General features: G+C 43.4%; 1 protein-coding gene across 3 annotated transcripts in view; it reads right to left on the bottom strand.

Annotated features, from left to right (window-relative positions):
* The window catches only part of LOC134457853 (multiple C2 and transmembrane domain-containing protein 1-like), an 81,246-nt gene that overhangs the window by 13,615 nt on the left and 52,631 nt on the right, over nucleotides 1–15,000 (bottom strand). For 2 of the 3 annotated variants that reach the window (XM_063209832.1, XM_063209834.1), the window contains 2 exons: nucleotides 6,340–6,390; nucleotides 2,929–3,027 (listed from right to left, as the gene is read on the bottom strand). In XM_063209832.1, coding sequence (XP_063065902.1) covers nucleotides 2,929–3,027; nucleotides 6,340–6,390 — 150 coding nt within the window. The remainder of the gene's footprint in view (nucleotides 1–2,928; nucleotides 3,028–6,339; nucleotides 6,391–15,000) is intronic. The other variant, XM_063209833.1, reaches the window with a different exon arrangement.

Genomic DNA, 15,000 nt, shown 5'->3' with positions numbered 1-15,000 from the left:
CCTCTTCAAAACTCACCCCCACCCCTCTGTGTGTGTGTGTGTGTGTGTGTGTGTGTGTGTGTGTGTGTGTGTGTGTGTGTGTGTGTGTGTGTGTGTGTGTGTGTGTGTGTGTGTGTGTGTGTGTGTGTGTGTGTGTGTGTGTGTGTGTGTGTGTGTGTGTCTTCAAACTTACCCCCACTCCTGTCAAGCTTATATAAAAACCCTCCATATGGCGTGAGTGAGATGTTCAGTAGGCAGCAGTTTATAATAACTGCTTGATAATACATTCATTTAACGTTCCTCTGGAGCTTAGGAGCTTATATCATTATTTATTTAGTGTTTGTTAACTCTTACTTACTCTTACTTAGAGGTTCACTGTGTAATATTCTCAGCAGATTATTTCCAGAATTCATTCTACCCATTCACAAATGTTACCTTTTTCATGAATATTCACCACTACCATCAAATTCTATGTCTTCATTATGACTGGGCAAGCTGCACTTTTTATACATTAAAAGGGGGATCTTGTCCATTGTTCGCCATTTTGGATATCCAGACATAGATTTTTTTAGCAAAACTTACTATACTTTGGTAATACTAGTATATATTATTTATTTAGTAAATAGCAAATATATATGGAAAGATCAAATTCGGCAGTAGACAGCACAGATTCAATGAGCAGCATAGTTGCAATACCTACTTTGGCCACCATCCTAAACAGTTCACCTTTAAGTGTTTTTTTTACTCTTACTTTAACTCTTGATTTTGTACCCAGTGATTTTCCACTATTTCTCATTCCTACTGTGTGTGTGTGTGTGTGTGTGTGTGTGTGTGTGTGTGTGTGTGTGTGTGTGTGTGTGTGTGTGTGTGTGTGTGTGTGTGTGTGTGTGTGTGTGTGTGTGTGTGTGTGTGTGTGTGTGTGTGTGTGTGTGTGTGTGTGTGTGTGTGTTGCTGATGATGCTGTGTGTGTTGCTGTTGATGTGTGATGCTTGTGTTGCATTGTTCACTGGCTCAGAGATGGGCTCCGAAATGTTGTGAAAATTTAAGGGGGGCCCCAAGCTGAAATACTTTGGGAACCCCTGTGCAATCCAAAAGACTGTGTGATTTTTCTTTTTTTGAAATTCCCCAGTGCTACCCCATGATTGGACCAACCTGTGACCCCCCTGCTCTTTTTGAAGAGTTCTCCTCTGCGCCCCATGTGTTCACTAAAGGGTTAACTACAGAGGTCAAGGGGTCATCAAGGTGTGCCCTCAGGTGACATTAAAAACACTTTCACTCTTTCAACAATGGTTGAACTTTGTGCAAATATACCTAAACTTAAAAACAGAATGAACTCAAACCTAGACTAATTGTGATGTATTCAATGTCATTGTATTATATTAGCGCGGATGTAAGGCACACTGAAGCATAATATTTAGTTCAGGTTCATGTAGTAGAATCACATGGGAAATCGTTGTTACTGTAAAGCATAAAAGAGATCATTTTGCGTTAATGCATATATACAACAGTCATGGGTGAGTGGTTAGGGCGTCAGACTTGTAGCCCAAAGGTTGCCGATTCGACTCCCAACCTGCCAGGTTGGTGGGGAGAGTAATTAACCAGTGCTCTCACCCATCCTCCTCCATGACGGAGGTACTCTGAGCATGGTACCGTCCCATAGGATTGCTCCCTTTCGAGCGCCATTTGGGGCTGCCCCCTTGCACGGGTGAGGCATAAATGCAATTTCGCTGTGTGCAGTGTGCACTTGTGTACTGTGGAGTGCTGTGTCAAAATGACAATGAGCGTTGGGCTTTCACTTTCACACAAGTATTTGGTAGGCCTACAATCTGCCATGTGTTGTACTGCGCAGCATAATGTAAGAAGCAATGTGAGCAGCAGGGAAGCACAGGGATAAAGGGGTCCGGAGTCCCAGGCCCAGGGAGAGTTGGGGCCCAGAATTGGGACCTCCTTACATTGTGCACTGTAAAATATTGCAGCCATTTAAGTTTGTGAGTTAACTGAACTTGAGAAAGGTGCCCTTTGAGTTAAACTTAAGGCAGCAGTGCAACCTAAAACCCCTTAGCGCAGCATGGCTCTCTGTAATGTCACAGCAATGTTGTTATGATGTAGTTAAGTATTTTCAGCAAGTGAATAGGGTCGCCGGCGACCCCTGCTGCAGTAAGAGGCTACCCTCTTACAGTAGGTTTAACTGCCTTTCAGATGACTTTTTCCCAAGCCTTGCCTGAGCTGTATGCAGCCTTGCAGGTTAGTCAGAGAGTGCGCTCTGGAGATAAATGTACACCTTAAGGTGCGCGATAAAGGTTGCCAACTTCTCAAAGCAGCCCTGCAGGAGCACATATACTGACACACACACAGACAGACACACAGGGCTCTTTCCATTATCTTAACTCCCGTCCTTGACCTGTACATGTGGCCTCTCGCTTCACTGACACCTCGTCAACGTGGAGAAAACAATTAAGTGTCTCCGCTGTCAGCCTACACAAGAACTTTTGAGGGACTTTCCCCCCATTCAGCATCCTGATTGCAAATTAGAAAATTACTTTCGACCAATTTACTAGCCATTTTGACCAATTAGTGAGTGTGTGTTTGGCTAGTACGATGAAAAAAATATATTTTAGGGCCCTGGAGAACAGATAATGTATTAGGATCAGGGCTCTAAATGAACACCAGTCAACCAGCCAAATGCTGGTGAAATGTCTGTTTGGCTGACTAAATGACTAGCCATTTTGATCCATAGTGAGTGAGTGTTTGCTAGTAAGATAAACATCTACGAGCCATGTTTTCTGGTGATGCAAAAAGTTAATTTAGAGCACTGATTAGGATAATGGAAACATCCGCCCGACAGACACACACACACACACACACACACACACACACACACACACACACACACACACACACACACACACACACACACACACACACACACACACACACACAATCTCCTACCATCACTATCTCCATCATCTGAATCCAATCAATGTGCCAGGCTGTTAAGACTTCCTCCATAGCCACAGAGTCTTCATCAGAGAAGTCCAACGCCTGCATCTTATGGAGGCATAGTATAGTTAGGAGGAGGACTGTTCGTCAATAATGTCTTCCTTTACAGATACAATGTGTGTACAGTGTGTGTAGTGTGTGTGTGTCTATGTGTGTGTGTGTGTGTGTGTCACACACACAGACCTGTAAACCTAGACTGGCAATGCCCCTCGAATTTTTCTGATTTCTCAGAGCCTCAGAATCATAGTCCGCCATCTTGGTGGAGACTCCCGTAATTACGCAATGACGTCATGCACCAATGGTTTTTTAAAAAATATATATTTTTTGCAACACTGGTTCACTAGTTAAGTTGGACCAGAGCCGTATATATCTCTATATACGGCTCTGAGTTGGACCAGGCCATGTGTAACTTCTTTAGAACAATAGCTCTAGTATAAATTAATGTTCTAGAAAAGTCTCGCTCTCAAGTGGCTCACAGCTGCAATGTGCTGTGCCGTGTTGTTGCTAGGTTACCTTCAGCGTCCTTTGGGGGGGGTGCAATAGTAATAGCACAGTTACTGGTAGCTTCACTGAAAACGTACGGCTTATTTAAGAAATATACATAGGCCTACCTATATACACAGTTGTCATTACATCTGAGTTAAGTACATAAAATAAGCTTTACACACGTAAGCATGGCCGATTCAGTGTCACAAATATCCACAAACCTGCAAGCGGCAACGAAAACAGTCGGCTTCAGGGTTGCCAGATGATACTGATTATTTTCGCCCATTTTTACCCACAGACCGCCTTCCTCAATGGCCCCAATTGGGCGGGAAACCGCCCGATCTGGCAAGACCGCTCAACTTCAGGCTCTCTAATAAAACCTTTGGAGGTAGTGAGGGTTATTTCATTAGTGGAGTGAGAATTTAGACGTTACGACTTGTCAAAATCTTACAAAAAATGATTGAAACCCACTTTGATAACGTTGTAATCGCCGTTTGAAATCGTATGCATTCCTATGGCTCACAGCTGCGGTAGTCTCCACTAGGCGTGGCTACGTCTGTGGGGGGAGCCCACAGGGCGCGAAAAAGGCAAAGATGGCTGCGCCCAGTCAATCAGAAAAGCTGCCACTGGCTAGAACCGCCCATTGCCAGTCTAGGTTAATACAGGTCTGTGGTCACACACACATGCCTTGACCTCCTGTAACCCCGCCCCAGCCCCCACCCTCCCAGCGGCAGCATCAAACGGGCAGCCCCAATACACACACACACGCACACGCACACACACGCACAAGCACACACAACAAAACTGAACTCCATCCTCTCTGACAACTACCCCCATCCACACACACACACACACACACACACACACACACACACACACACACACACACACACACACACACACACACACACACTCATCCACACACACGTACACACACGCACACACACACACACACACACACGTACACACACACTCATCCACACACACACACACACACACACACACACACACACACACACACACACACACACACACACACACACACACACACACACCCTGCCTACGGAGCGGGTTCAAGCGTTGGCTCGTCCCCGTAAATTTCCTCGGCCCATATGTATGGAGGGGAAAGAGAACGCTGGCAAGTCCACCCCTCTTGCCCTCCTTCTGCCCCTGAGACCAAGACTGGCCTATCTACCTCTTCAGCACAGGAAAACACACACACACACACACACACACACACACACACACACACACACACACACACACACACACACACACACACACACACACACACACCTGTACCTCTTCAACACAGGGCCAGGCAACAGCAGCAAACTGCTACCACATGTCTCTGTGCTCAGCCACAGAGCGTGTGTGTGTGTGTGTGTGTGTGCGTGTGTGTGTGTGTGTGTGTGTGTGTGTGTGTGTGTGTGTGTGTGTGTGTGTGTGTTTGTGTAGAGATGGCCGTTTTTGCCCCTAGGGGGCAAAGGTGAACAGAGTAATAGCTGCATGATGTTGAGTGTGTGTGTGTGTGTGTGTGTGTGTGTGTGTGTGTGTGTGTGTGTGTGTGTGTGTGTGTGTGTGTGTGTGTGTGTGTGTGTGTGTGTAGGTATGTATGTGTTTTTATATGTGCGTGCGTATGCGTGCGTGCGCTTGTGTGAAAGTGTGTGTGCGTGCATGCGGGCATGCGGGCATGCGTATGTGCATGTGTGTGCGTATGCGTGCATGCGCATGGTGCGTGCGTACGTGTGTATGTGTGTGTGTATGCGTGTGTATGTGCGTATGTGTGTGTGCATGTGCATGCGTGCGTGCCTGTGCGTGCATGTGGTGGGGGCGATGGTAGCTACCAGCAGCTGTGGACAGTAACATCTGGAGGCCTTGGGGTCACATGGGGCTCAGGTGCCGTTAACACAGAGCATGGGTGTATATTATATTATGGCTGCCTCTGTAGTGTGTGTGTGTGTGTGTGTGTGTGTGTGTGTGTGTGTGTGTGTGTGTGTGTGTGTGTGTGTGTGTGTGTGTGTGTGTGTGTGTGTGTGTGTGTGTGTGTGTGTGTGCGTGTGTGTGTGTGTGTGTGTGTGTGTCTGTCTGTCTGTCTGTCTGTCTGTCTGTGTGTGAGTGTGTGTGTGTGTGTGTGTGTGTGTGTGTGTGTGTGTGTGTGTGTGTGTGTGTGTGTGTGTGTGTGTGTGTGTGTGTGTGTGTGTGTGTGTGTGTGTGTGTGTGTGTGTGTGTGTGGAGCTCAGGTACAGTTTATGTGCAGCATAGGAGTGCATATTATGTTATGGCGGCCTCCAAGATTGCTTCGAAAAGAAAAACTCCTCAGGTGTCTCCTCTTCTCCCACACAAAAAAGAAATCTTTCTCAGTCTCTGTTTTTCGCTCTCTCTGTGGTAATACTTTCCATCGACAAACTAGATTGACTGATTGATCGCTGTGTATGGCAGCCTGAAGCAGTGGCGGTTCTACCCAGTTTGGGAGCCCTAGGCGAAATCTAGACATGGGGCCCGTGTGGATTGTTAGTCCTGGCATTTAACCATGGTGGAGCTGACTGTTGGGGCCCCTCCAGTGGATAGTTTTGGTGGGGCCCTAGGCAATGGCCTTGTCTGCCTAATTGGTAAAATGAACAAAACAGGGCACCAACAAAAGTAGCTACAGGGTAAACTCCTCTTAACATTGTTAGCCAGTCCATAAGTCAGTGAAAAGAGAGCAACTTTTCATCAATTTTAGAATTGGCTGCCAACCGCTTGTATCACTGTCTAATAGGTATGCACAAAATGTATGATTTATTTGGATTATTGGTTGGACATAGAAAGAGGGCGTGTTTATCCAGGGCAGGGACCAATCAGAGGAGTTTGTGGTGCTGTGACCTCACTCACCTTGTCATCAAGCTCCTCCTCTTCCTCCTGAAGGAAGTCCTCAACTGCTTCCTGTTTAGAGGGGAGAGAGAAAGTGATGGAGAGAGAAATAGAGCAGGAGGAAAGAAAGAAAGAAAGAAAGAGAGCAATAGAGAAAGAGAGAAAGAAAGAAAGAAAGAAAGAAAGAAAGAAAGAAAGAAAGAAAGAAAGAAAGATAGATAGATAGAAAGATGGAATGAGATTTAACCACTCATTTATTAACTCATTATCGATCATGTTACAATGCCAAGGCCCAACTCACATTCTCAGTGTATAACCCACCCACCACCCACCCCTATACATCTAAAACCACATTCCCATCAGCTGTAGTGTGACATAGCACCTCCCCTTCCCCCCATATATTCATAAAGCAGAAATAAAGAAAGCAAGCAAGCAAGCAAGCAAGAAAGAAAGAAAGAAAGAAAGAAAGAAAGAAAGAAAGAAAGAAAGAAAGAAAGAAAGAAAGAAAGAAAAAAAAGAAAGAAAAGAAAAGAAAGAGGGAATTTAAGAAAGAGATTAAAAAGCTGCTTCTTCCTAGGACACCATATTCCAGTGAGCCCTGTGGAGCAGCCTCTTCGCAAGACGCCCTGCATGGTATCAGGACTGAACAGGGGTAGAAATAGGGACCGGGCACTTTTGGCTTAAAGGGGCCCCCCGCACTGATAATTAGCGGCGCAGAACTAACTCACCGGTGGGCCCCGCACCGTCGTGGGCCCCTATTTTCAGAAATGTTTTTAAAAAAAATATTTTTAAAAATTACATTTCTGAAAATAGGGGCCCACTAGGGTGCAGGGCCCACCGGGAAATGCCGGTATGCCCTTGGCAAAATGCCCTGCATGGCATCACAAGATACACTGACATTGATTAATACAGCCACTTAGACTCTCATTCATCACCAGGCCCCCCTACTAGAAGAAATACACCACAAAATCACTTTTATTGTATATATATTTCTTATATATTTTTTTACAATTTTGAATCCCTTTTAAACCTCCTACTAGAAGAACCACACCACAAAAGTTTAACCCTATTAAATCCTTTTTTGAAATTCTGCTGATCATGATTTCCTTTTGATATAGTGTTATCTGTTGGTTGTGAAACACCGGCTATATATGTTATAACGGCACTTCACTACGACACTAAAACTATTACACACAAAAAACGGGAACTTTATAAATATACAGGGACATGCCAACAGTCTTGCATTTTTATACAAATGTTTTCTTATAAACATTCTTATAAAATGTGTTTTTTCTCTTTCACAAACAAATCTACAATATCCAGCATTCGCTCTGCCTCTCCCTCTTTTGACCAGCCTGTGTGTGCGCAATACTATGACTTGTGTTATAATTAAGGCACAAAGATTTAACTGCAGAAACAGCCATGCAAGTACACAGGGCTGGACTGCGGAAGAAATAGGGCCCGAGCACTTTTGGGTTAAAGGGGGCCCTCATAATTAGCGGCGCAGAACTGACACACCCGTGGGCCCCGCACCCTCGTGGGCCCCTATTTTCAGATTATTATTTTTTTTTTACATTTTCTGAAAATAGGGTGCAGGGCCCACTGGGAAATGCCCGCTATGTCAAATGGCCAGCCCAGCCCTGCAAGTACACACGGCACAGCTCCATACCGGCTAAAGATGAGCCACTGTGCTTCCAATTGGAAAGTGATGGGAAATTATTACTGTTTAGAGACCAATCAGCTGCCTATCAGGGCCCTCCATTTCCCCAGGAAGTGTCTTTTTTTAGAAAAATTAATTACAAATTTTGACGACTTCACTTAAACGAGAATGGAGGAGCACTTCGCAAATGTGCTTATTTAAATTCATCATCTTTACACATTCTTTCGTTAAAATGAAAATTAAGGAATCTCCCCCTCTCTCTTTTCAGACTGCCACACACACACGTGCGTGCACGCACATGTGCTCGCACACACACCCTCCGACACACGTACGCACACACAAAAACATGTACACGCACGCACACCGACACATGCCCACAGACACACGCACACACCCACGACACACACACACACACACACACACTTGATTGGCAACGTTCAGTTTGGCATGAAATGACTTTGACACGACTTAATTGGAAAAAAGTGATAAGTAGGTAAATAAGGCAGGTGAATGAGAGAGTTGTAGCTGGAAGCGCTAGGCTAGAGAATCACCCTCCTCATTAACCATGTGTGACATCATCAGTGCGAGACATGAAAGAGAGCCTGTAGCTCAGAGGTGTGACATCATTGGCCTGAGACATCTCAATCCACATATAAGGCTATATAAGGCGGCTCAAGTGCTTGAAATGGATCGAAAGCGTGAAATGAGTGCGGACATTGCAGAGATTGTGCTCTGGACAAAGTAGAAAAGTTTAACTCCTTAGCACAGAGCCTATGTTATAACCCTACTGTCACCAAAATTGCAATGGCTATGTCCGTATCAGGTCTTTTCGTCGAATGAATTGGTGAGAGGGGACCATTCGAACAAAACGTTGGACCATTAGTATAAGGCTGGGGATCTTTAGTCGAGGATGGTCCGTCTACCGCAAAAGCCAACGAAAGGTCCTTAAAATTGAACTAAAGATCCTTAGGTTTCAACTAAAGGTCCCTTCAGTCTGCCTATATTAGAAATGTAAATCAGCTTTTTTAATAATCATTTTAACGGGTTTTCTTCAGCCTGCCTATATTAGAAAATGTAAATCAGCTTTTTTAATGCTCATTTTAAAGGTTTTGTTTATTTAAATATGTAAATCAGCTGTTAAGTTTTGTTTTTTGTTGATTTAAACATGTAAATCTATAAATAAAATGTACTTACTCATTTTAACTGGTAGGGCTATGTTGTTGTTTTTTTAACGTTTCCGTCGTTACATTTTTTGACAATTTACGTTTACGCCCTTACATTTTTTGACAAAATATCTAGACAATATTTGAGAAGCTTTTTTTTTCACGTCGTTACATTTTTTTGACAATTTACGTTTACGCCCTTACATTTTTTGACAATTTACGTTTACGCCCTTACATTTTTTGACAATTATCTAGACAATATTTGAGAAGCTTTTTTTTTTCACTTTTACGCCGTTACTTTACTCCCATCTGCGGGCAGAGAGGCGGGACCAAGCACAGCCTGCTCGCTTTGAATCAAAGCAGGGCGGTTTAATGTGTCAAGAAGTAGGCTATTGACCCTTGTGCTCGCTTTGAATCAGAGCAGCGCGCGCGTCTAGGCTGTAGACTATAGTGCATCTAGAAGTAGGCTATTGACCATTGAGCACATTGTCATGCAGCGAGTTTTCTGACTTTCCGTTAACTTTTTAGATGCGAAGCACCAGCAACAAGAGAAAGCTGTCTCCCGACACTTTGATGTTTCTGATTCTGAATGACAACAAATAGTTCGCGCATGAGCCAGAAAACAATATAGGTCCTAACAGTGTTGAAAACATTACAGAACCCATGCACCTGTGTTAAGCCCATGGCTACAGTAGAGAGAGAGAGAGAGAGAGAGAGAGAGAGAGAGAGGTTAAATCGCTACGTTAACACTGCACAGGAGCGCGTTCTCTCTCCGCCGCGTAAAGGTCTTTGCATGAACAAATGCAATGGTAATTGAATAATAGTTTGCCAGTATTGCAGGGTGTATTAAACCCAGTGTACGTTGGGGTGCAAGGGAGAGCAAGGAAGAGAGCAGCATCTGTGATTAACCGCTTCGAAATGTGTGCGTAAAACCTGCTGTTAACCAGTGGGTTTTGTGAAGTTTGAAGTGTACCGCATTAAAAAAAAGCTTTGTTTGATGTCGTGTTTGTATTTTACTTTGACGTTGCCTATAGTCCTCAGTTTATGGGTATTTTCAGTTGACCCCCTACACGTTTTCTTTCTGTCATGTAGGGTATTGTAAATAAATCGACCGTATTTTTTATCATTTTGATTTCGGACTTAATTTAGCCCTTCAATCACCCCTCTCCAATTGCAAACTTTACCCTGATAGAAGAGCATTCGCTACCCTGCACACTCGTTAAGCACTTATTGTCTGACTGATTTTGGCTGCTGCGAATAAGGTAGGTCTATCTTATAGGCCTAAAAAAAGGGTCTGTCGTCGTTTTGGCTGAAGGTTGACACCACGAACCAGATGACAATTGCAGTCTTGCCGCGGGTCTTCATAATTTGACTACACACCGCTGAACAGTTAACAGTTTTTTAGGCTACTGTATTGACAATTGCAGTCATGCCGCTTGTCTTGAACTGTCTCTTCCCGTTCCATATCGTGACAGCCAGATGAGAAGCGCAAAGGTGGGGGCTATCCGCGATCGCGGAGGAAAGGTGTCAATATCCATAGCCTAACCCTTGAACTGTGGAGCAATTGCATATTGTTTAGGTTCTTGAATACTTGGAATTAGCATGGAATTAATTTTCCATTAATAAGGAAACGTGTAAGATTTATCCTCAATCCTACCCGATAATGTTTTGTCATAGGCCTAATGTTAATGCCCTCCCCAACACACATCCACAGTACAATATTGCGACACGCTTGGCACAATGATAGGCCTACTAAATGAGTTCAATGTTCTTGCAACACTTTTCCCAAGAAAAGTCGGTTTTCATTTCGAGATTCCAGAGCAAATCAGTTGGTACTGCGCTGCTCGCTTGCTGGACAATAAACGTTGAACTGAACCGTGTTGTGTGCGTGTGTGGCTATGTGTGTAGGCTACCATCGCATGTCCATGATCGTCCGTGCTCTTATCATGCAAATGACATGTCATGCAGGCAAGGCGTCCGTTTGATTTCAAAAGTGCTGGCCCGGACAATTACCATAAACCCGAGTAAGGTTTGAAAAGTGCTGGGTACAAGGCTACTTCCGATTTGAGGTTTCATGATAAATAGCCTAATACGCATTGGTGTATTGACGCATAATGTGGCCATATTAAAAATTAAAAGCCATCTGCGCTGTCTTGTTTATTTCTGATATCCTGCGCTGAAGTCATCTTTATCATACATATTATTAATGCAACGGTAACTGAGTGGTTAACCCATCATAACTACATGTAGCCTTGCATAATGGTGCACGTCAATTTGTTGTCATAACTTCGCTCTGTCCCTTTTGATTTCCTCAAGCAATTCATCCCTTTTGTCATTGTCCCTGTTGCAGAGACTGTTTCCTGCAGTGTTTCTCAACCTTTTTTTTAGGCAAGACACCCTTTCAATTAATGAAAAATTAAGGCACCCCAAACCAACAAGCCGTAACATGGCATCGCATCCGATAACACACAAGCTTAGAAAAGTAACACATTTGGAGACGTCACACGACCTAGGTTCGAAGTTGCAGCTGACTGGGGCTACCTATATTTACTTTAGGCTATTGTGCGTAGATAGCAGATGAAATATTCCACTGACCAGCATTAACTTATCAATTTAGTCAAATATCTATTATATCATTCTACATAATTTATTTATCAGCCGTTTCCAGGGCACCCCTGAAGGGTTAAAGTATTCGCTAATGGGCATGAAGTCTTGTCATGCAAATGACCTGCCGTGTTCAGGGGAAGTCATCCACCCAAAGGCAACCCTTTCAACAAAGCCACGCAGAGTGGACAGTTGAATGCTGCTTGAAATAAGTCCATAATGAATAAAATATTACGCGCAACGTCTACAAGAGAAGTAATGGTTATTATTACCGTTGCGCGTAAAGATGAGGAAGAGATGGATGGATGCTGTCCTATGGAAGGGGCCGTCAAACAGTCTACACGACATCTTCATTAAAGTCGTTAAAAAAGTACTTGTCAACAAAATCATGCCCCCGGAAAAATAAATAAAGTGCTTGCATTGACACGCTGTTGTTTTAATTTCGCATTTCTTTCATGTCCACTTAGTATGCTTTATCCAATTAGCCATGGATGCAGGATCATTCACTGGACTGGACACTATTGTAAGAGGTGAAATAGACCACGATTCAGGAACGACAGACAACAGGAGTAAAGGTTATGGTAGTTTTATTTTTACAATTTCATAAAATACAATTAGGAGGGAAAAACCCCACAATATCCATGCAGCCAGCAGCGTCTGTAAACTGCTATCGTCTTTGAATAAATGAATCACAATCTGGAGACACTCGGACGATAGTAGCCTACAAAAGTTAAGTTAAGTTACACACTCAGTCACTGCTGCCGGACGTTGGCTCGTCGATTACTTAATTCAACTATAACACGCGCAATAGCCTACCCAAATGCAACTTACCTACAGTTCCCAAAGCGGCCGGCCGCACGCAATGGATACCTACTGCCTACGTCCCGGCACGACAGCTTGTAGACAGTTCAGCAGCCCCTGCCCCACCCCAGCGCTTAGCGCACAAGTCTACACTATTGTCCAAGTGTTGTTATTTCAAGAAAGCAAACTGTCACTGTCCGCCGGCCGCTGTCGTGACATCTTTCATTAACACTAGTATTGTTTTAACAAGTGAGGAGTCCGTTGATAGTTTCCTTAAGGGTGAAGTAGCCTGCTCTTTAGGCTAGCGTTGCCTCCTCCAGCCAACCATTCGGCGCACAGTGTTCAGACTGTAGCAGGATGATAGGCTAATGATGATGGTCAGGGCGCACATCAGTGCTTGGGTTGTCTATACTTTTATCTGGAATACTGTCGCCGATCAGATAGAAATGACCCTGTTATGAACCCGAGTTTAGTAGATATCGCGCAGTGAACGAGGCAGCCTGCAAACAGTTTGAAGCGCAATGTGGCTGTAACACGTTAGAAAGTAGCCAAACTCTGTTACTTGTTATGAGCGTAATGGTGGGGTGGCGTCCGGCCAATGTCATATCCTAAGCGTATCGCTCGGTGCGTAATTCCAAGAGCAGTATAATGAAAAGGAAGAAAAGGAAGCTGATGGGCTAGACCCGAAATGTTTGTCCCCTGTCTGTCGGTTTTATTTACTTTTTTCGGCTTTGTTTACAGTTACAGTAGTTTTTGATTCTGCATTCAGCTCCAGTGTGCGACTCCTTTCTTTCTTTTTAAATTATGAGCGTTCCACGAACTATCTTTCTTTGTGCACGCTATAAAATGGCAATAAACCTGTTACTATAAACTACTGGTTAACTTTGTATGCTTTCTAATGTTGGTAAAGGCGGGATAAGCGGGATAATGTATTGTCCACACGTGACTACGGAAAATATATTTCCTTCCAAGCGGAATAACAGCACTCCGCCTTCGGCATCGGGGGTGTTATTCGCCCATAGGAAAATATTTTCTTATAGTCACGTGTGGACAATAAATTATCTCTTACCTTTACATTACTGTTGTAGGCCTACATTTTAAAACATTTCGTTGATATTGTAGCGGTGCAACCGACTGTAGTTTTAAGTTATGAGATGGGCGCCAGTAAGGCAGCAATAAGATTGCCGTTACCTTTCCAAAATGAATACAAATCAGTGATCAACACATTAGAAATAACTCAGATCATCACAACGAATATCTTTTCTTATTTTTAGTAGTGCATTTTTGCAAAATCCTTGTTTGCAGACTTGTGCGCTTGGTCTCAATTTGGAACAGCTCACATCAATGTCTGGCTTTAGCGATTCTTGCGAATGGTGATCTTCTCGGCACACTTCATGGTTCCCTCTCTCTTGCTCTCTCGGCTTGCTTCCTGACAGTCTCACCCGCCATTTGAAATTAACCCCATTTTATAGGCTGCACATGTAGTGCACAGGGGGTAACGCTGCTATCTCACTCCGGAGGAGGCAGAGGCAGTCCGTTACGATATAGTATATTTATAAAATAGGCTATAAAATAGGCCTAATGATAAAAAATCAGCCTGAACTAAAAAAAATAAAAAAATAAAAAAAAAATAGAGACGCACGCACACACTTTCTACATGGTTCGATTTTTGTTTTCATTGCATTGTGGTGGTAGGCACACAAGTTTGATAAAATATAAAAAATAATAGGCTAATAAAATAGGCAGACTACACTAAACGTCTGCCCAGTTACACGAAAGGTCTGCATGGGTTGAACGTAACGTCCTTAGGTCTTCTACGAAAGATCCGCAGGTACTGCACGAAACGCCCCATGCCTTCTACGAATGGTCCAACGTTTTGTTCGAATGGTCCCCTCTCAGCAATTCATTAGACGAATCGTCTCGAATTCGCTATGTCTTACAGCAATCTGTTACTTCAAGCTCTCGGTAATGTCAAAGCAATGTTGTAATGATGTGGGTGAGTATTTTCAGCAAAGTGAATAGGCCCGCCAGCGACCCCATCTGCAGTAAGAGGCTACAGTGACAACAGAGCACTAGGAAGTAAGCTGTCAAGGTTTTGAATTGTTTTTGTAATAATAATAACGACATTAAATATAGACATATATAATAATACTGAATATTTCCAAATACAGTGGCTTTAAAAAATCTAGACACCCCTGTTCAAATTCCATTTTTTTGTGATGCAAAACATGGCAGACAAATAATTTCACAACTTCCGCCTATACTATGAACTATAACCTGTACAATGCAAAGATTTTAAGGGAAAGATTAGAAAATAAAAAAAACCTTAAATTAACATGGCAGCATAAATGTAAAGTGAATGAAACATGAAAGGATAAATGAAAGTGCTTGGAGAATGACACTCAGCTAAAACGAAAACACAAAAATGAAACAACAATGGAATATAACATTTGA

This window comes from Engraulis encrasicolus, chromosome 11, assembly GCF_034702125.1.
Source record: "Engraulis encrasicolus isolate BLACKSEA-1 chromosome 11, IST_EnEncr_1.0, whole genome shotgun sequence".
NCBI classification, from domain to species: Eukaryota; Metazoa; Chordata; class Actinopteri; order Clupeiformes; family Engraulidae; genus Engraulis; species Engraulis encrasicolus.
This window is presented reverse-complemented; position numbering and strand designations above follow the sequence as displayed.